Consider the following 20827-nt stretch of genomic DNA (forward strand, 5'->3'; position numbering starts at 1 on the left):
GCATAATGGCAGTGTTCATGGGGGCAGATAAATGGGTGGGTCACGAAGCCAAGGGCAGGAGGGTTTATAAGAATAAAGTCTTGTGTTTCCCATACTCAGTATAAAAATGTTACATCCCAAATATTAACCACACTTATTTAAGCCGCTTGTGACTGAAGTGCTTGATGAATTCTACCAACAATAAACACTGATGCTCAGAAATGTAACTGAATAAAGGGCTCTTCTTTCAACACTGGCTAACTTTGTTCTTCTCCCCCTGAGTCTTGGGATCCCAGTAGTTTTCACAAAGTAGATTTTAATTTGTTTTGTTCAGAACAACGGAGACTTCTTCCAAATGAATAGAAAATTCCCTAAAAACCAAGAGGGGGATGAAGGGAGAGAGAGAACACAAGAGTGAGGGAGGAAATACAGGGCAAGACACTGAGAAATACAACAGCGTCGCCAGACACACAGCCTTCCAGTCGTGCTGGCCGGCACACGGCAGCCAACCACACATGGATATCAAGTCTTTCAAAGGTGTCAGGGCCACACTGACCTGCCATGTGAGTGTAAAATACACACTGGATTTCAAAGACTTAACACTCACACAAGAAAGAATGTTAAAATACGTCATTAAAAATTCTTTTACATGTTATAGTGATACTTCAAAATTGGGTTAAATCAGATAGTAAAATTAATGAAATTTAACTGATCCTTTTTCTCACATTTTAAGTAATGTGGGTTGACTAGTGTCTCCCCCAAAGTTCACGTCCATCTGGAATCTCAGAATGGGACCTTGTTTGGAAAGAGATATGATTACTTGAGGTTCTTGAGATGAAATTATCCTGGATTTAGCCCGGGCCCTAACACCAGTAACTGGTGTCTGCAGAAGAGAAAGGAGAGGGAGATGGGGACCCAGGGAAGGCAGCCGTGTGAAGCCAGAGGCAGAGACTGGAGCGATGACACGCCTACAAGGAACACCGAGCACTGCCAGGAGCCCCTGGATGCCCCGATAAGGCGAGGGAGGGTTCCTCCCAGAGCCTTCAGGGGGAGCATGGCCCTGCTGACCCCTAGACTTAAGACCTCTGGCCTCCATATCTGTGAATAAAGAAACTTTCTGTGGCTTAACCCACCCTATTTGTGATCATTTGTTATGGTGATCCTATGAAACTAACATATCTGGCTACTTGAAAGTGTTAAGTTACTTGTAGCCAACAGTTTATTCCTATTGGACACTGCTGTGCTGGAGTTTAAAAGGAATCCACTTCCAAAACCAAAGTCTTCACTATGGACCCTAATAGCTTAGGCATAGAATAGTCCCAACAGTTCCTAAAGGGTCCTACGTGGTGACAGTTATACCCCTTTGTGATAGCTTTGCTCACTTGCTTTAGAAGGTTTTTGGGTAGGCTACAAAAAGTACTTCCTGCCTGTGTATGTGTATCATAGGACTCTTCAAAACCTAAGTGCGCAAAACTTCTAGTGCATGTGGGGATTACTGCCCAATTTACTAAAGAGGACATATTCAGTCCTTTAGAAAGCATTCAGACATTATCCTTTGACTGCCAACAAAGCATTTTCTGCCCCGTGTTCCAAGTTGCTGCCACCATGCCCTCTACCTTGGCTTTCATATCTTCCTCCCATATGTTCAGGCCCAGCCACTGTTCTTCAAGATAAGAGGGCTCCCTTCAAAACACCTTTCCCATGTCTCTCCTTAATTAGGCAAGACAGCTGCTGTCTCCGGGAACTCACAGGGGAAATGGCCTTGCAGCTTCAAACAAGTACCAGCTGAAGGACAGCGTTTTAGGGAGTGTGCGGCCAGGCCAATTACTGCAGCAGCCAGCAGCCCAGGCACGAGGAGGGGAAGGCTGCCCAGGTGACTTCACCGCCCCCAAGAGCAGGTCTCTGCAAACGGAGCAGAACCTTGGAAGGAAAGGCCGCCACAATGCTATTGATGGGGCTGGGACTAAAATGTTTATGCCACAACAGGATCCAGGGTTAGAGGTCGAGAATGCAACAGACATTGTCATAGGATGCAGAAGCTAGGATGGATGGTGAGAAGGAAGCTAATCTGGATAAACAAGTGATCATGACCCAGATGACAGACAAGGGAGTAGGGCGCGCACAGTTCACTCCATGTGGATGAGTAAGATGGGTGTGCAGGTATTTGGGTAACATCCACACCTGCAGAGCGACAGCCAAGCTGTCTAGCAAGACATCCTTCTGTCATCCTTAAAAGTCATTATTTGCTGGAAAACTTAAACCAGTGACAGGGATGTCCCACAGCAAGAACACACTGACAGGAAATGTATGGAGTAAAAGCATGAATCTGACATCTATCAAGAACCTAAAGTAAGAAAAGCACTTAAATCTTTGTGTGAGAAAGGTGTCCATTGTTCGCCATTATTCATAAGATCTACGATTCTGAGGATCTAAGAGGCTAAGAGACTTGCCTGAGCTTATTCAGTCAGCTCTGCAGAGGAACTGAGCGTAGGCAGAAAACTGGTCCTGTGGCTGTGTGTGGTCCTCACTCTATTAAACGACATCTCTGCTCCAGATTGGACAATGGCAGAGTGTTTAAAAGTCAAGGACCAGAACAATAATGAGATACAACCTCACACCCACGAGGACAGCTGCAATCAAAAGGGCAGACAGTAACCAGTGCTGTCAAGGATGTGAAGGAAGGGGAATCCCCACACATTGTCGGAGGGGATGTAAAATGGTGCAGCCACCTGAGAAAACGGTTTGGCGGTTTCTTTAAAAGTTATACGTAGACCAGTGAAATAGAATAGACAGCCCAAATATAAATCCTCACATATGTGGTCGACTGATTTTCTTGGGCCCTCTACAGACGTTTAGGCTAGGATTTCCCTGAAAAGTCTCTTGAAAGAAGGCATTTATAGGGCAAAAGATAACTAGAAAAAAAAATGATTTTCAACAAGATGCCAAGGCCACTCAGTGGGGAAAAGGGGAATATTTTCAACAAATGATGTTGGGAAAACTGGGTAATTACAGGCCAAAGAATGCAGTTGCTAGACGCTAACCTTCCACCACATACAAAAATTCACTCCAAATGGATCAAAGCCCTAAACATAAAACCGAAAACTATGAAACTCTTAAAAGAAACCCCAGGGGGAAAGCCTTATGACGTTGGATTTGGCAATCTTGAAATACAACACCAAAATCACAGGCAACAAAAGAAAAAAATAAATAGACCGAACCATCAAAAATTAAAACTTGTATGAATCAAAGAATACAATCAGCAGAGTGAAAAGGCAACCCACAAAATGGGAGATAATATTTACAAATCAAATATCTGATGTGGGGTTAAGATCCAGAATATATAAATAACTCCTACAATGTTACAACAACAACAAAAATAAACAACCTGGTTAAGAAAAATGGGCAAAGGACAAACAGACATTTCTGCAGAGATACACAAAGGACCAACAGGCCCACGAAAAGACATTCAATATCACTAATCGTTAGGGAAATGCAAACCAAAACCACAATAAGATACCACCTGACACCAGTTGAGATGGCTATTATCAAAAATACCGAAAACAAGTGTGGTGAGCACGTGGAGAAACTGAAACCCTTCTGCACTATTGGTGGGGATGCAAAATGGTCCACTATGGAAAACAGTATGGATGTGCCTCAAAAAATTAAGAATAGAATTACCACATGACCCAGAAATTCCACTCTGGCTATATACCCAAAACAGCTGAAAGCAGGAACCTGAAGAGTGTTTGTACACCCATGTTCACAGAAGCATTATTTACAACAGCCAGAGGCTGAAGTGATCCAAGTATCCATTAGCAGATGAGTAGATAAACAAAATGCAGGATAAGCTGCATTCAATGGAACACCATTCAGCCTTAAAAGAAAGGAGATTCTTACACACGATACAACACACATGAACCTTGAAGACATTACACTAAGTGAAATAAGCCCATCACAAAAGGAGAAATACTGCATGACTCCACTTACATAAAATAGTCAAATCATAGAAAAAGCAGAATGGTGGTTGCCAGGAGTTGGGAGGAAAGGAATGGGAAGCTCCTGCTGAATGGGCACTGGGTTTCAGTTTTGCAAGATGGAAACAGTTCTGTGGCTAGATGGTGTGATGCTTACACAACAATGTGAATTGCTTAATGCCACAGAACTGTAAAGTTAAAAATAATTAGGATAGTTAATAGGTAAATTTTATGTGATCCGTCTTTTGCCACAACTAAAAAAAAATGTTTTTAAGGTTAAACATACATTTACCACGGACGCAGCAAACCTGCTCCTAGTGTCTGAGCCAAGAGGAGTGGAAACATATACCCACACTAAGGCTGCACGGATGTCCACAGCAACAGCATTCCTATCAGCAAAACAGTGGGAAGAACCCCAATGTCCATCAACTGATGACGGTAGAAACAAAATGTAGCAGTCCCCTGTATTAGAATATTACTTGGCAATAAAAAACAATGAAATGCTGATGTATACTACAATGGATGAACCTCCAAAACAGTATGCCAAGTGTAAGAAGACAGTCAGTCGTAAAAGGCCACATATTGTATAATTCTGTTTATATGAATGTCCAGAAAAAGCCGACTTATAGAGACAGATTATAGATCTTATGAATTTTATGGCATACAAATTTTAACTCAATAAAGTTGTTGTTTTAAAGGCAGGAACAGCAAGCAACTAATCATCACTGCAAATGAGTCTTCTGCAAAGTGGCATCAAAGTGCATCCCAAAATTGAGGGAGGGTTAATTTCTCCTCACGAATTAAATAGCTTAATCACATTTGGGGAAAAAAAGAAAAAGTAGAAAAGATCATCAATGGGGGGTCTCTATCTGCCCTTTTCTGATCTAAAAAAGAAAGCGTTACAGTGTCTAGGTAGCCACACCTCCGCTGACAGAATTTATCTCAGCAAGACAGAAAGAGCAAATAACAGGAATAAGTGAGTCATAAAGTAGGTTGCCCTGTTTTTAAAATTAGTGGCGAGTTTGAAACAATTAAAACTTGCTAATAATAAGGCCATGTTGCTGGTGTTCCTTTTGGCCTCCCTCACTCAACACCTTTGACATCCAACTTTCTAGCATATTCACAAATTCACTCGCACTTAATTGGAATCTAAAGCAGATTTCTGTCCAGTGAATCGAGTTCCCCTCCTGCAACTGCAGTGTAAAATGTAAGCTGCAGCGCAGGGTGAGGGAGGGGAGGCGAACAATTTCTGGAAATGATTAAAAGGGGGTGAGGAATGAGACTGAGGATAGGGAGAACTGGGATAAGAGGGTCTACATTTTCATTGGCTGCCACTGTGAGCTGTCTGAATTCTCCTCTTTAATGGAGTACGTGTATTACTTGGGAAAAAAATCTTTTAATCCTATTTTAAAAGCACCACACCACCTGGAGTCTGCTGCATGCAGTTGTGACCCCAATAAATTTTGTCTTTGCCAATGAACTGCTTTGGAAACAGTCTGAATACTGCTTTTGTGATTTGCAGCCATCCTTCTAAAACTTGAACCTGCTCAGGAATCCCCTAGGAAATCTTGTGGACATGCAGATTCAGATTTGGCAGGTCCAGGGTGGGGCCTGAGATTCTGCATTTCTAAAGAGTTCACATGTGAGGTAACACTATGAGCAGCAAAGATCTGGAGGGGAAAAACACGGTCTGAGGCATGTGGGTGTGAAAACCATTCTCCTCTCCCCACATTAGCTTTCCATGTACAGCTTCAATTTAAATGGCTAAGTAATGCTTTCCGGGACACAAACCCTCTTTCCTTCTCTGCTCTGGGACAATCCTGGGTCACCCAGTTGTACATAGAAGGCCAGCAGACACCATCGAGCTATGACTTAAAACTGGGATTTTAGAAACCTGGGAACTTTTGGCACAAGTGAAAAGAAGAGAGTGGGAGTGGGGGAAGAGGTCTTAGCTCAGAAGATCAAATCTGCCTGGAATTGAAAGTGAAAAGAGAACTAGAAGGGGAGAGAAGATCACCAGAGAGGTAATTCAGTAGCAGAAGTATCTCTGAACACCTTTATTACAAGTGCAATTTTGGTCGGGAAAGCCACAAGAAACAACAACAACAAAAATTGAAGACAGCAGTCAAAGACAAAGAAAGATAATGGAGTCGTGTCATGAAGAAATGACCCAGGGTAAAACAAGTCAGGTATAGCCCTGGCTGGTGTGGCTCAGGTGGTTGGAGTGTCGTCCCGTAAACTCAAAGGTCGTGGGTTTGATTCCCGGCCAGGGAACAATGCCTGGGTTGTGGGTTCAGTGCCCAGTCGGGGCACATGCGACAGGTAACCAGTCAATGTTTCCCTCCCTTCCTTCCTCTTCCTCTAGAGTCAGGGGGCATATCCTTAAGTGAGGATAAAAGTTAATTCATTAATCAATTTTGAAAAACAGGTATAAACACCCTATTTGAGAGCTTACCTTCCATGCTCTCTAAGATTAACAAACATCAAAGCAACAGAAAAGCATCAGGACATCTCCATCTGGAGGACGTGCCTGTGTCTGTGCTGGAGTTGAACAAGGAACTGTCCTCTTCGTGCTAAATAGTCAGGTCTGCTTGAATCACGGACCCAGGTCACTCAGATATTATCTCAGAAGGTGCTCGAATGACTCCACCACTACCAAATGTCCTAGGGGTGGGCTAGACCGTTCACCACAGCTGAGTCACCTCTCCAGGACCAAACCCAAACATGCACCACCCCCAAAAGGACTTCAAGAGGTCCTGCGTGAGGACGAAGGAACTGGTGTCCCAGAGTTCTAAATCCAGGACAATTCCTGGAATTTCTTTTAATACACACACATCCAACTCAAGACTTCATCGGTGAACTCGCCAAAGCAGTCAGCTCAGTTTTCAACACACTGGAAGGTTTGTCAAACTGCTTGGCTGGCACTGAGCAGCCCAGACAACCAGCTGACTGACAGGATTTCTCACTCTTCAGCATGTTGTTTTGGCACCAAATCAACCGGGATGAGCAAAATAAACAGCGCCACATACGTTGCTTCCTTGGACAGATCACAATCTCTTGGTATCAGTCATTATCTGGGCTGATGACTTGCAAACAGACATAACCAGCCGAACCTGCATAACAGAGCTTTCAGCCCACATTCCCAACTGCCTACCTCTGGCACATTTGCCCGGTAAGGCTTGCCCTCAACTCCAACACCCCCTCTTCAACTATCCTGTTCTCTTCACCAGCCTCAATGTTCTCCCAGCTCCCACGGCTCAATTCATCTGCATTCAACACCCTCAGCCTCAGCCATCTGATTCTTCTTGCAAAGTCTCTCCCAGATTTATACCTTCTTCATTCTCATAAGGTTCCAGGGAAGGCCCTTAAAAACCAGCTAATAGACACAGCTTCCTCCCCACTTGCAAGTCACTCCCACTTCCAGCCCCATTTCTAGCACCTACTGTCTAACACATCATACAATCCCAAAAAGCCATTTAATACTGTCAAGCATTTGTTTGATACTTTTCAAGGTAATTTTAGCTTGCATCATCTTATTTTCCCCTCCCCACAATCCCATAAGACAAGTAATTCAATGCCTGGAGTAGGGGTGTGGCTTGCCCGAGTTCACCCAGCTAACCAAGCAGTCAGGAGCCAAAACCTAGAACTCCTCGCTGGCACTCTAAATAGTGTGTGTCTCCTCCTTCTTAAAGGGCAAGGACACATTATTCTCTAGTGGATTCGGCTCAAAATTTTCTACCTGAAATTCAAAACCTTCTACCAACTGATTTATTTCTTCCTTACCCACTGGATCCTATTTCTCACTATTCCTGTTCACCCTTTTTTCATCTTCCTCCCATTTGGCTAGTCCCTTTATAAGCACAATAATTATGATTTAGCACTGCTTTTAAGTGTGATATTAGCTACCATTTCCTGAGCATTTAGAATGTTCCAGATACTATCCCAAACTGCTAAATAAATTATCTCATTTTATCAAAACACTCGACTAGGAAGAGACATATCTGATTTAACCCCTCCCAAAAAGAACCCTTGGTTCCCACCCACCCCAAACCTGTTTCTCCCACGGTCTGGCCCATCCTGGCAAATGAAACTACCATCCTTTCGGTTGTTCAGGCCAACAAATTCGATATTAGGTTCACTTCTGTATTTTATTCATACAACACCCTCCAACAATGGATGGATTAGGATGGATTAGGGTGGGATGGATCAAATTCCATTGCTGCCACACTCGTAACACGGCCCCAGACTATCTACTTCTCACCCCTCCAACAGCTAACCCTCCGCCAGGCACCACTGCCCACCCACACCCAGACCACAACTCCACCTGGCCCTCATTCTCTGCTCTTTCTGTACTCCTTCTGCTCTTTGGCTGGTCTTCTTTATTAATAAGAATACTTTATTCTTCCCAGACCAGCCAAAGGTGATGCTTTCAAATGCAAATCTAATCTGAAACCATCAGAAACAGCTCAGGTGTCCATAACAGATGAATGGGTAAACAAACTGTGGTACATCCATACAGTGCAATACTCTTCAGCAAATAATAATAATAATAATAATAATAATAATAACCGGCAATACATGCAACAATGTGGATGAATCTCAAAAATACTACGCTGAGTGAAGAAGAGTGTGGATTGTACCATGTGATACCATTTATATGAAATCTAGAATATCAAAACTAACCTGGGGGGACACCGATTAGCTCAGTGGTTGCCTCTGGGGGAGAGGGATATGAATGGCCAGGAGTAGGAAGGTGCTTTCCAGGGCAATGGAACCGTTTTGCGTCTTGATACACATTCATCAAAACAGATCTGAAGTGAAGATCAGATCAGTTCACGGCGTGAAAATTACACTTCGGCAACCTGGTCCCCATCTACCTATTACCTCTTCCAACTCTCCTCCTACTCTGCCCCCCACCGCACCCCTGCCTGTCCCCATCTAGCCACACTGGTTGTTGCCTGGCAGCTGATGAACTCGCCAAGCCATTTCTGGGCCTGAGTGTTTGCGCTCCCCGCCTGGCACCCTCCTCCTTGGCTTCACTCAAGCCCCAGATCCTGCACCCTCCACAGAGAGACCTTTCTGGGCACACATCTGAGGGAACCCCCAGGCACTCTCATTTACTTCCCTGTTTTCATCCTCTGTGTGGCACTTACCACTTGGTTATTTTCTTATGTACTGTCTGCTTCTGCCACCAAAAGCAAGCTCTTGCAAGAGTAAGGATCCATCTGTCACTGTATCCCCAGTCCCTAAATCAACGCCTAGCACACTAAATAACAATTTGTTGAATGAATGGAAAAAGCCGACATCACCACAATCTCAATTTTACAGCTATGAAATCTGAGGCTTGCAAAGGGTAAGTAACCTCCCCCAGGGTCACGCAGCAAGAAAGCTGCGCATCAGAATTCACACCCAGGCCATCTGTTGAGCAGGTCCACATCCCAGCCATTCTGAAGTCTTTACTCACATCAGCTCTGCTTCTTTGTTTTGTACAGTTCACTCTGCCTGGGCCGGGCCTCTCTCCTACCCTTCCACCTACCCCTGCTCATGATGGCTTCTCTCTCCGTTGACCTCATGTGTGATTATTCACTGTAATTTTTCTTTCCCTCTAAATCAATCTCCTGAGCAAGATGAGGAGATCCTAGTGACTCTGACTTCCTTTTATCACTCACCACGCACCTAGGACAGAGCTGTGCATGGGCCCCTAACCAACACTCATGAACGTGTTCCCTTGGAGGTGGGGTGAGTCAGGTAGCCCTGTGGGTATGTGCAAATCCTGGGTTATATGACTCACTGCACTGTTTCAAAGTCTGCTGACCTTCGCATCCTTGGCACCCAGCCACCCAGTTTCAACACCAGCTTGTTAGAGCTGATGCAAATTAGAGCTGCCACCATCAGGCACTACGATAGCACTCAGGTCTCGTTCCTGTGCTTCTGGAATCTCCTGAATGCCACAGAAGCCTCACAGAAGGTCGCACAGGATAAGAGCACACAATGAATGGTACTGATAAGCACAGGGTGGAATTAATGGAAGCATCCCAGTCTTCCCCTGAGGTCACTTGAGAGATTATGCAAAGCTTTCTCCGAGGGCGAGGGCGAGGAGGTGTATCACTCCAAGTGGATCATTAGAGATATTATTCACACTTTGTTTCCAAAATAAATACATTCATCTCCTGATTAACAAATAATAAGCCGTATGCCAGGGTCTCTGTATGCAAACAGAAGCATAAATTAAAGAAACCCTATTATAAAGCAGGCAGCAAAGCAACAAAAAATATAGTTAGAAAACATGCCTTTATAGGCCATTGATTGTTTTTTCTAGTTCACTAACATAATGTTAACTTTCAGACTATACCATAGGGCCTTTTTCTCACGTCACAGGTTTTAACTCTCTGGTCTCACAATACTCATGATACTCTGGTGAGAATTTAATTCTCAGTTGAGGAAGAGGAACCACTGGTCAGAGAAGGCCATGTCATTTGCTTAGAGAAGGATTAAAAGTGGCTGTGACTTGCTCCATCTTAGAGCAGAAATCCAGGCCACGAGATGAGTACTGCGTGTCATCAGGTGCACCGGGGTCACGGGAACCACCCCCAGCTCCGAGTCAGCAGACGTTCATCAGGGCGACCCCGCCACTGACCACGTGCTTTGGGTAAGTTACTCCACCTCTTCAAGCCTCAGTGTCCTCATCTTTAAGAAAGGATTTTCCTCCCTCCAGTCCCACAGGTGAGTATGAAATTCACTGCAAATATGAAATGACTCATTTACTTAATAAATATGTATGGAGGACCTACTATACACAAGGCACGATCCATGGACCTGGGATACGGAATGAACCGAAGCCCCTGCTTCATGGAGTTTCTGTCATCATAAAGGAAATGGACCAGAAATTATTTTAAACAAACACGTGATTTCCAAGTATTGATAAATGCAGTAAAGAAAAGCAAAACAAGGTCAGATTATACAGTGATGAGACGCTGCTATGTTAGACCTGGGGCGGGGCAGGGGGCTGGTCAGAACGCTTCTCTGAGAAGCTGGCCTTAAATGAGTTTAGACAACAAGCCACACGGATACCTGGAGAAGGAAAGTGTGCAGTGCAAGGAGTACCAGCATGCACACCTAGATGCCACAGATGAAAGCCATTCGACATTATAAAGGAATCAATTCTATTTCAATTATCAGTTGGTGATGAATTGTCATGAGGAGTTTAGACAGGAGCTACCTGAGCAGAAATCTTCTAAAGCGGCCCATAGAAATAAATGTTAAATGAATAAATAAATGACAATAGATATAACACCCCTATGTACATGCATGTACAAGTAAAAAAAGATGAAAATCCAATCACATTAAACACATTGATTATGGAAAAACTTATAAGTGGATGGTCCATACGATTCCATTAAGTAATAAGTTTATCTTGTATTTTAATACAAGTTTTCTGGGATGAATTGCTGTCAGTTTCACAGAGGTGTCAGTATCCACTGGAGCTTCACAGACTAGGTTCTGCCCAGTCTTCTAGGAACCCTGCCACAGGTCCCAACATGTATGGTTCTGCCTGGCATGCAGGACAAAAGATTTAACTACAGTCATTTTCCAGAACCAGGATGGGTGACAGCCGAGTAAGGACTCACCAAAAGAGACCCGAGGGACAAGAGCTCTGCATTCTGGGCATTCCACCAGCTGTGACATCCCGCCCCCACCCCCACCTCCCCAGCATTTTGCCTCCCCTTCTTGTCAATCCTTATCTATATCTGTTAGCCAAATACACATGCCTGATTTCTTGTCCACATGCCTGCCCTCAGGGGGTCTTCCCAGTGACCCTGAATTTTGAATTCCCATCTTTTCTTTCAAAACCCTAACTAAAATCCATTTTATAAAGCCATCCACATCCAGTGCCTTCCATCCCGAAAATGGTTGCCAATTTTTAACTTATTTTCGTTTTAACAGTGTCTTTACACTCTACTGCTAGATGCCACACCACGGATGCAGCTCACAGACATCATATTGAGTGACAGAAGCCAGACGCAAAAGAGTCCACACTGCATGGTTCCATGTAGGGGAAGTTTCAGAAAGGCAAAAGAATCTCTGGTAATGACATCAGAATGAGGGTTTCCAGGGGTGAGGAGGGGGCACAAGGGAACCCTCTCAAGCGCTAGAAATGCTCTCTAGTTCTTTCTGGGTGGCAGTTGCATGGATGCATGCATATGTAAAAATTCACTGGGCTAGATATAGTGCTTCTAACGTCAGCCCTTTACTGTCTGATAATGAAATTAAAAGTTAAAAAGTGACTTTCTGCTGGATCGTGCTGAAACACTGCTATGCATGCCGTCTTGTGTAGAGCAGTTCGGGGACTTCTAAAGTGTCCAGGACAGTCATTTCCTTGCCTCACTGGCACTCCTGGCACCTTCTACAACCTGAGTAGGGACCTCTTTCGTCTTCCTTCCTTCCTACAGGAAATCCTACTGGGCCAACACAGTTGCCATTCGTGATTGTCAGCTCTAAAACAATCAAGGTATGCATCTGTCTGCCCTGGGCCAGTCATAAAGGACACTTACTTTGTTCGTTTTATGGCCTGCAGGGCTTCAACGACCTAGAAAACTCTTTGAACAAACCTCTCAACAGGGGGACCATAAACATCAGTGAGAGCAGCAGAATGCCCGTAACAAAGGAAATCCTCCCTGTAAACCATTTGGAGGAACATCACTCCCTCTACCCCATGAGAAAGTTTGGGAAGAGATGCAAAACACTGCCCTGGAAAGAGAAGCTGGGTGGGCTAACTCCTTCCTGAGTAACCGCTGCGGCTTGAGGAAGTTGCTTTATCTCTTTGGGTCTGTCTCGGTTCCCTGCTAGTAAACTGACCTTCCATGCCTTTCTCTTAACCCCAGGTAGGAAAATCAACTGACAAGAGGCCTACCTACACTTTGGCAAAACACAAACTGCTGAGACCGATGGAGTTTTTAAAACCGAAATAAAATAGATGTCTGTGAAATGCCGGTGTTCCAAGAACTTTCACATCTGCTACACGATTTCATTTTCTCAGTAAGTCGAGGAGACAGCACCTTGACTCCCACTTCACCAAAGAGGAAACTGGCAGCTAAGCGGGTACCCAAAGGCACTTGGCGGATGAAAAGCGCGGATGCTCCCGGTTTTCACCAAGCAGCCAGGTCACCAGCGCGCACGCCATTCTGCCACAGGTGCCTTCAGGTTGCAACAGATTAGGGGTAGGAAATCATCAAGACCAGGAAACCATTGACTGCTGTTCCTAAATAGCAACCTTTCTCTACATTCAGAGACAAATGAACTAAATCAGAAGCCACTGAGCCTTGGAAATCCATGTTTTATTGGCACTGTACTAAGTATCCAGATCTCTCATCTGAGAAGCAGATGTTCTCATTGTTCCAAGGTACCTCCTCCCTTGAAACTCTATATTTTACCCTCAAAACTCCGTGACAGGTCCAACCCTGTGGCTTGACCTCACAGACACAGAATGAAGTCCTGCCCATGTGGACAGGTGACTAGGTTTCTTGGTGCTTAAAAAAAAAAAAAGTAACAAGAAACAAAAAATCCAACCAGCACTGCATCACAAAATGTTATTTGGAAGCATATGCTTCCTAAAACAAAACAGTCCTCAGCAGATTTTGTGTTTTGCCCTATAAACTACTTTCTCAGTTACATAAAACTGCAAATTGCAATCTGAAGACTTTGCAGGCTTGAATTTCCATCTTCCCTGAAAGTTTATGAGCAAACAGAATTAAAATTGGTCCTATTTCTCTCAGACTTTGTGTATCATGACTGCCAAATGAAACATTTTTCCTGTGTGTGTTGGCTCCGTGATGCCTCCTTTTAGAGAAGTCACCACACATGAAATAACAGTATGCTCTAGACGTTATGTGACTAAAAACAGATTTTTTAAAGCATTTTATTTACCCACTCCATGTTTTGTGTTTTGCTGTAGCAATACTACTTATCTGAAGACAATCCGAAAAGATATTCTTAATTGCCTATATTTGCAAACCTATAATCAACTGATACAAAGTATCACCTTCAAACAACAAACCCACTGCAGATGGAAGAGTTCTTACTGGACTTTGGTGAGGGATGCCCAACTGTATGCATTTACTCAAAAGCAACTGACTGTACACTTAAATGAATTTTATGATCTAGAGTACATACCACAGGAAAGGTGATAAAAAATATGCCCATGATTGACAAAGCATTTCAGATTTTGAGTCTTACTCAAATTAACATGAAAGGCACTGACTTTTCCTGTGCTGCCAATGTATTTATGGTATTAATATTATGGGACAACACAATTTTCCTCTGAAGCAGGGTTTCTCAACTTTGGCAGTATTATCATTCTGGGCCAGAAAATCCTTTGTGGGTCGGGGTCTGTCCTTTGCATCGTGGGATGTTTAGCAACAACCCTGGCCTCCAATCACTAGGGGCCAGAAGCAATCCCCTCCCCCCATTACAATGACCAAATATCCCCTGTGGGCAGAATCCCTCCTGGGAGATAGTCACTGCTCTAGATGTTGACAAACTGAAAAAGAAATTTGCTCTCTGCAGGAGTGACTGACAAATACGAAGTGTTGGGGCCTCTCCCCAACTTTAAGGCTTGTCCTGGTGCCCCAGTCACCAGCCCCCAGCCAACAGAGGCCACTTTTTCTCTCATGGTGGCACCGCTGCCTCCGCTCTCTATGTATCATACAGTCAGTGTCCCCAACCTTTCGGCATCTCTGGGCCACACTGGAAAATGAAGAGTTGTCTTGGGCCACATATTAAATACAAAACCACTAAAGAAAGCTGATGAGCAAAAAAAAAAAAGTTTTGAGTAAATGTATGATTTTGTGTTGGGCTGCATTCATAGCCATTCTGGGCTGCAGGCTGGACACCAATATAAAGCATTGTCTTTTAAATTAAGGCTAATTGTATAGCCCTGCACCCGTGCGACTCTCTAGGTATGGCACTATGCCAAGAACTGAAGCAACTGTGTTTTCCTTAAATGCTTTGTGGCCACTGATTCTGAGACAATGAGTCAAACACCAGACAATTCAATTTAGCCAGTATTAACCCTGCAATTTTAGGCTCCAGGAACTTTGGGGGACCTTCTCTCTTTTAATTTCAAGGTTGAAATTATGGCCCCCATTTTATAGATGAACTGATCAAGGCTCAGAGAAAAACTGAATTATGCCCAGGATCACACGAGAGGCAGAGCTAAAATTACAAACTCTAGGTCCCATGTTCTTTTTGACTTCAGAGTTTAAAAGTGCATTCTATCTGAGCTGCTTTACAAGGAGCTCACATGGGCCAGACACCCTGCTGGCTGACTCAAACCTATTAGCCCATTTTAAATCCTCACTGTTAAGCTATAAGGGTAGCATTATCATTCCTACTTCACAAACAAAGGAATGGAGGCCGAGGTGAAGTCCTTGTCCAAGGTCACACAGCTGGATATCCTAAATTTGAACTACAGTCAGTTTGAACTCTGATCTCTGTGGTCAGGCCACTAAATCCTACTGCCCCTCCTCAAGTATAAATGGCTTATTTCATTAAGAAGAGTCAGTTCCTGGCTTTCATTTTTTAGTAGATAAATTACATTTTAATTCAAGGAGATTTGGGTTTGGGCTCATACATTCACTTAGGGTTTCTTTTAAAACACCAAAAACCCGGTCTGTGGACATCTGTAAGACACCCAGACGTGCCCTGCATGAAACAAAACAAATTATCGAGAAGCACTCAAGTTAAAATTTCACTACTAGCCTAACTGCTAATCATTTCTCCAGTTTTCTCTTCTCTAGCTCTTTCAGTCAATAACCACTTCATTTAAAATCTATCCAGAGAAACAAACACATATCAAATGATCATATAATTAAAACCCCTGATAAAAGCACCAGGAAGGAAAAGTAAGTACAGAGAGGTTCAGAAAACTTATAATGGGAAGGCTGGGCAAGGCGATAAAGGAAATGCAAGGAGCCTTGACTGGTGTGGCTCAGTTGGTTGGGCATCATCCCACAAACTGAAAGGTTGCCAGTTCAATTCCAGGTCAGGGCACATGCCTAGGTTACTGGTTCAGTCCTGGGCCAGGGCACATACATGAGGCATCATGGACTGACATTTCTTTCTCACATGGATGTTTCTCTCTCTCTTTGTCCCTTCCTTCCCCTCCCTCTTAAAAAAAAAAAGGAAATGCAAGGAATCTGAGATTTGCTGGAGGGATCTGAGAAGGAAAGTTGAGAAGGTGAGAAGACCTTCAGTACCAGGAACAGTATGTGCAAAGGCCCTAAGAAAGGAGAACACCATGCGAGCATGACCTTGAAAAGGGGCCAGAGATAGCAATAGCCAGGCCACGCAGGGCCTTGGAGACTCAGTAAAGAGAAATTAAAGGGGCCTAAGCAGAAGCAACACATAGTCAGACCTCATTTTTAACCATCATTCTGGCTATGTGCCACACACCAGCCAAGTAACTCTCAAGCAGCCTCAGCCAAAACATAGCGCAAAAACTCTACACTGGATCCTGCAAAACAAGTTTGTTTGTTTCTTTTTTCTTTTTTTCTCCTCTCTAGGGTGTGGCACATCACCCTGTCTGTGAACCAGCTCCCTTCTTTTTCTGTTTCACTTGTGAAGTTTAAAGGCCAGATCTTTTATCAGGTCTGGGGCCTGTTTTTCTTTCAATAGCCCCCAACAAACTACCTTGTATCTTTCCAGGTCCCTCCTCATTTTCTAAACTCTCTGCCCTCTCTGACTAGCCAAGGGGCCAGTCAATACCAAAAGTAGAGACAAGCTGCGAAAGAACCACTGATTCTGCTCTCTCACACCCCCTCATGCCCCATCAAGTAGTTAAAAAAATAAAACAAAAGCAAATCTGAGATCATGTCACTCCAGAGGTGTTAAGATTCCTGGATTCCCCAATGCTCTCTTGGCCACACACACACACACACACACACACACACACACACCAACCTGGGGGCCCCAGCCAATGGAGGGAGCTCCTGTTGGCACAACTCCAAGCTTTCATAACTACTTTCAGTTTCTCCACTACAAGAAGCCTCCACTCACCCCACCCTGCTCTGCCAAGAGTCCTTAACACCCACTGACACTTCCTCCAGGAAGCCATTCCTACCCCAGCAGTGCTCCAGCCCACGAATTGCCCTGCTACAAGTTCCATCACCACTCTAAGAAAGCAGTTTTTTAAAAATTTCATTGTAACTGGTTCACTGCCCACCTCCCCAGGCCCCCAACACATGCGCACACATACACACATAGAGTCAGTAAGTCCAGAAGGACAGAATCTGGGTGTTGGAGCCCGGGCATCTAGCGCAATGCCTGGCACCCAGTTGGGACCCCTTTAAATACTGGATGATTGAGTTTTTCCTTTCCTGTAAGTTTGATTGTGAATATGAACATGAAAGACTCAAGTCACAAACTTTAGGAAAAGTGCCACATCTCACTCTTGGAAATCTCAAAGGCCCATATATTCATTCATACATAATGTCATATAGGACCAAAACTTCAGGAAAAGTTTTCAGATACTAAGGCAAATAACAGGCAACAGGGAGAGAAGGTGCTAATGATAGTAACCCAATAAAAAGCCAGGATGGAAACATTGAGCTGACACAGTTCCTACAAGGGCCAACTCTGGTTGCTAAACAACAAGTCCACTAAGTAACTGACCTTGCTCTTAATTAGTCTAACTCCCTTCATAACCAACTCCTGGCCCTTCACCTTTCTTAGAAGCACACTCACCACTTTATCTTTTTTGCATTCCTTCTTCTGAAACACCAACCATGTGGCATTACTGTGTCAGTTTCAGTTTTCTGAGCTGAATTCAAAAGGGACAAATAATACAAAGTCCGTAACAAATAATGCCCTTTTTTTATTACAAATTTTTTTTTACAAAATCGTAAGCATGTGATTCTGTAACATAACAATATCACACTGAAGCATACCATATGACATTCTAGGTGAAATGTTCAAATTAAAACTATAAATTATTACATCCATATTATTACTCTACCAACCACACTCACACAGGTGTTACTTCTGCCAGACCCTGTATGTTATCCAGGCCTGAACTACAGTCCTGCCACTTGGAGTATAATCAGTGGACTAGCACCACATCACCTGAGGGTTGGTGACAAATCTCAGCCCCACCCCAGACTTACTGAATTAGAATCAACCATTTAACCAGCACCCCAGCTGATTCCTGTGCACATTAAAGTTTCAGAAGCACTGGGCTGGATCCTATATTCATTCAACAAATATGTATTGACCCAGTATAGGGTTCCCAGTTAGGTGGTCAACATATACATGAGGATGTGAATGGTGTGGGAAAAGGGTACACACAGACATTCCACTGCGGTTGAGAAGTTCCTGTAAACTACTAAAAACAGCCAGATTGGGTAGAGGTCCTATCAGGATTAATAATCTTTACAGCAAAATTCAAAAGTGGCCACTGCAGCTCGGTTATGGGACTCTGGAATCTCGGAACTTGATCGTTTGCAGCAAGCAAGAGGAATACATGGGAAGTGTGTGAGTGTGTGAGGCTGTCTCTTCCCGGACTCAGCCACAGGCCCAGGGAGCTGACAAGGCCAAGTCCCCGCCCCCCTCAGCTGTCACCCTGTCAAAACAAAGCTCCTGCTGACAGCATTGGGCCAGGCTGCCCCGCGGCCTCGGGCATTCCTCCCACTGCGGGAGTACGACGCCCACAGCTGGATCTGCAGCTGAGGTACTACGGGGTGCCGAGTGCTGGGATGAAGAGGCGAAAAAAGAAGCGTGTGTCCTCAAACTGAGCAACAGCGCCCGCCTTGCCGGGCTGTCACCTTGCCAAATCCTGTTTACGCCCCTAGCCACCGGGCCAGCGTTTTAACTAAACAATAATACAACACTGTAACTGCGCGCCACAGCACCTCGGATCTCATCGGAGGGCGCCTGGAGCTCCAGAACCTTCATCTGGGGCTGTGCCCACCTTCCCAATAGGCACGTTCCGCCTCGTCTACCTCCAGAAAAGCGCAAGAATCCGGGAGCCTTTCCTACCCTCACTCCCTCCCCCAGGTCCTCCCAATGGGACACAAGGAAAGGACACAAGAAGGGCTTTTAGATACCCCCCAAGATGTTCCCTTGGTCCTGGGAACATCTCGCCACATAGTGAGCACCGTTCCACTCTTTGGAAGGCGCCGTTGCCGAGCTCCTACTAAGCAACAAAGCCCCAGGACAGCCCAAGAGTGCTGGTACACAGGTAACTCCTTCCAAGACGGAGGCATGAAAGGCTGGGTCTCTTGGTGATCCCCCTTCTTCCAACCCAACAGCACTCCTGTCCTAGAAGAAGCTAAATGGGCGCGGGCTACAGCAGCACTTCCGCGGTGCAGCGGCCCCAGGCGGGAGGCGGGAGGCGGGAGGTAGGAGGCAGGAGGCGGGGGCGGGCGGGGGAAGGGGAGAGGGCGGGGGTCCCGCGGGCTGGGCCCTTGCCCCTGTGGCGGTGGGGAGCAGCGAGCGAGCGAGTACCTTGCAGGCAGAGTACACTCCGAGTTTCTCCAGTTTCTTTGCCCGAGGAGCAGAACGTAGTTGCGCCTTCTTCACAGCGATTCGGGCCGAGCCACTGCCTCCAGGTCCTTCGGCTGTGCCCGCTGCCGCCACTGCCGTCGCCGGTCCGCAGGAGCCCGAGCCCCCGGCGGCGGCTGCGCACGGGGAGCCCTGCGGCGGCAACGGCGGGGGCGCCGGGGGCTGTGGGGGCAGCGCCCCAAGCCCGGCACCCGCCCCGGCCCCAGCCCCTGCCCCGCTGCCCAGTGCAACCCCGCCAGCCTCGGACATGCCTCCCGGAGCACCGCAGGAGGTGCTGCCAGGGTCGCCCTCCCGCGCTCTAGTCTCAGGGAGAGCGAGACCCTCCCCCCACGCCCTCCCGCCCCCAGCCCCCACCCCCCTCCCCGCCCCAGCCCTCCCCCTCGCGCCGCTCGCCGGCTCGCTCCGGCCGCGGCCCGCGCTGATGGTGGCGGCCGCTGTGGCAGCCGCTGTTGCAGCTGCTGCCCTGGGAGGGAGGGGACTAGCGGCTCCCCGGCCACCGCCACTGCACACGCCCTCCCCGGGCTCTCCTCCCCGGGGCTCTGCTCTGCGCCCGGGCCGCAGACATGTTCCTCGGGCTGCGAACGGAGGGTGCGTGGAGGCACTGCCAACCTCCCCGCGATGCAGGAGGAGCACAGAGGCTTCCCTCGGCCTCCTTCCAGCTGCCCGAGGGGTTGGCGCCCCCCACCCCCCGCGCCTCTACACCTAGCACTCTCCCGCCAGGGGGCGAGGCCAAGCTCGGGTGGGGTTGAGGGATGGGGGGCGGGGGATTGGGAGCTGGAACCCTGGCACCTGCTGGCTGCTTCTATCTCCGCAGACCCCAAAGCCGACCCCTGTACTCCCGAGCGTGGGGGGGGGGGGCGGGGGAGATTCCCAGTCATCTGTTCTTCCACTTTGTTCCATCCCCTTTCGGAACCGAGAACTTCCTTCACCCTAGCGGGAGTCTGAGGAAAAAAAATATCTTTGAAAAGTATCCGTGCATGCTAATCCTTTTCTTTGTTGCTAATTTACCAAAATAAAGGCGTGATGTTTTCTGTTTCTCTTTTTAAATACTTTTCTGTCCAACTTTTTAAAAAATTAAGAACGCTTTTTTTTTCTGTAGCGATTACTGGATCCAATCTGCCAGAGGAAGAAAAAGACTATTAATATTTTCTGTAATTTTTCTTTGAAAATGCTAGTTGTTAAAAACAATTGTCTAAAAGCACTGTGGGAGTGAAATCTATGCGCAGTGGGAAAAGTTAGAATACAGGAAGATTGTTCTCTGCATAGTGGGATTATAATCTTGCTCTATTCTTTTCTATAATTTCCAATTTTCAAAACTG

At 45.8% G+C, this 20827-nt stretch overlaps 1 protein-coding gene across 1 annotated transcript in view; it reads right to left on the reverse strand.

Moving 5' to 3' along the window:
* The window catches only part of KAT2B (lysine acetyltransferase 2B), a 93479-nt gene extending 73648 nt beyond the window's left edge, over positions 1–19831 (reverse strand). Inside the window, exon 1 of the mRNA XM_045856970.1 lies at positions 19452–19831. Coding sequence (XP_045712926.1) covers positions 19452–19757 — 306 coding nt within the window. The 5' untranslated portion in view covers positions 19758–19831. The remainder of the gene's footprint in view (positions 1–19451) is intronic.
* Positions 19832–20827: the final 996 nt, after the last annotated feature.

Source organism: Phyllostomus hastatus, unplaced genomic scaffold (assembly GCF_019186645.2).
Source record: "Phyllostomus hastatus isolate PE091 unplaced genomic scaffold, TTU_PhHast_1.1 phas_scaffold_129, whole genome shotgun sequence".
NCBI lineage: Eukaryota > Metazoa > Chordata > Mammalia > Chiroptera > Phyllostomidae > Phyllostomus > Phyllostomus hastatus.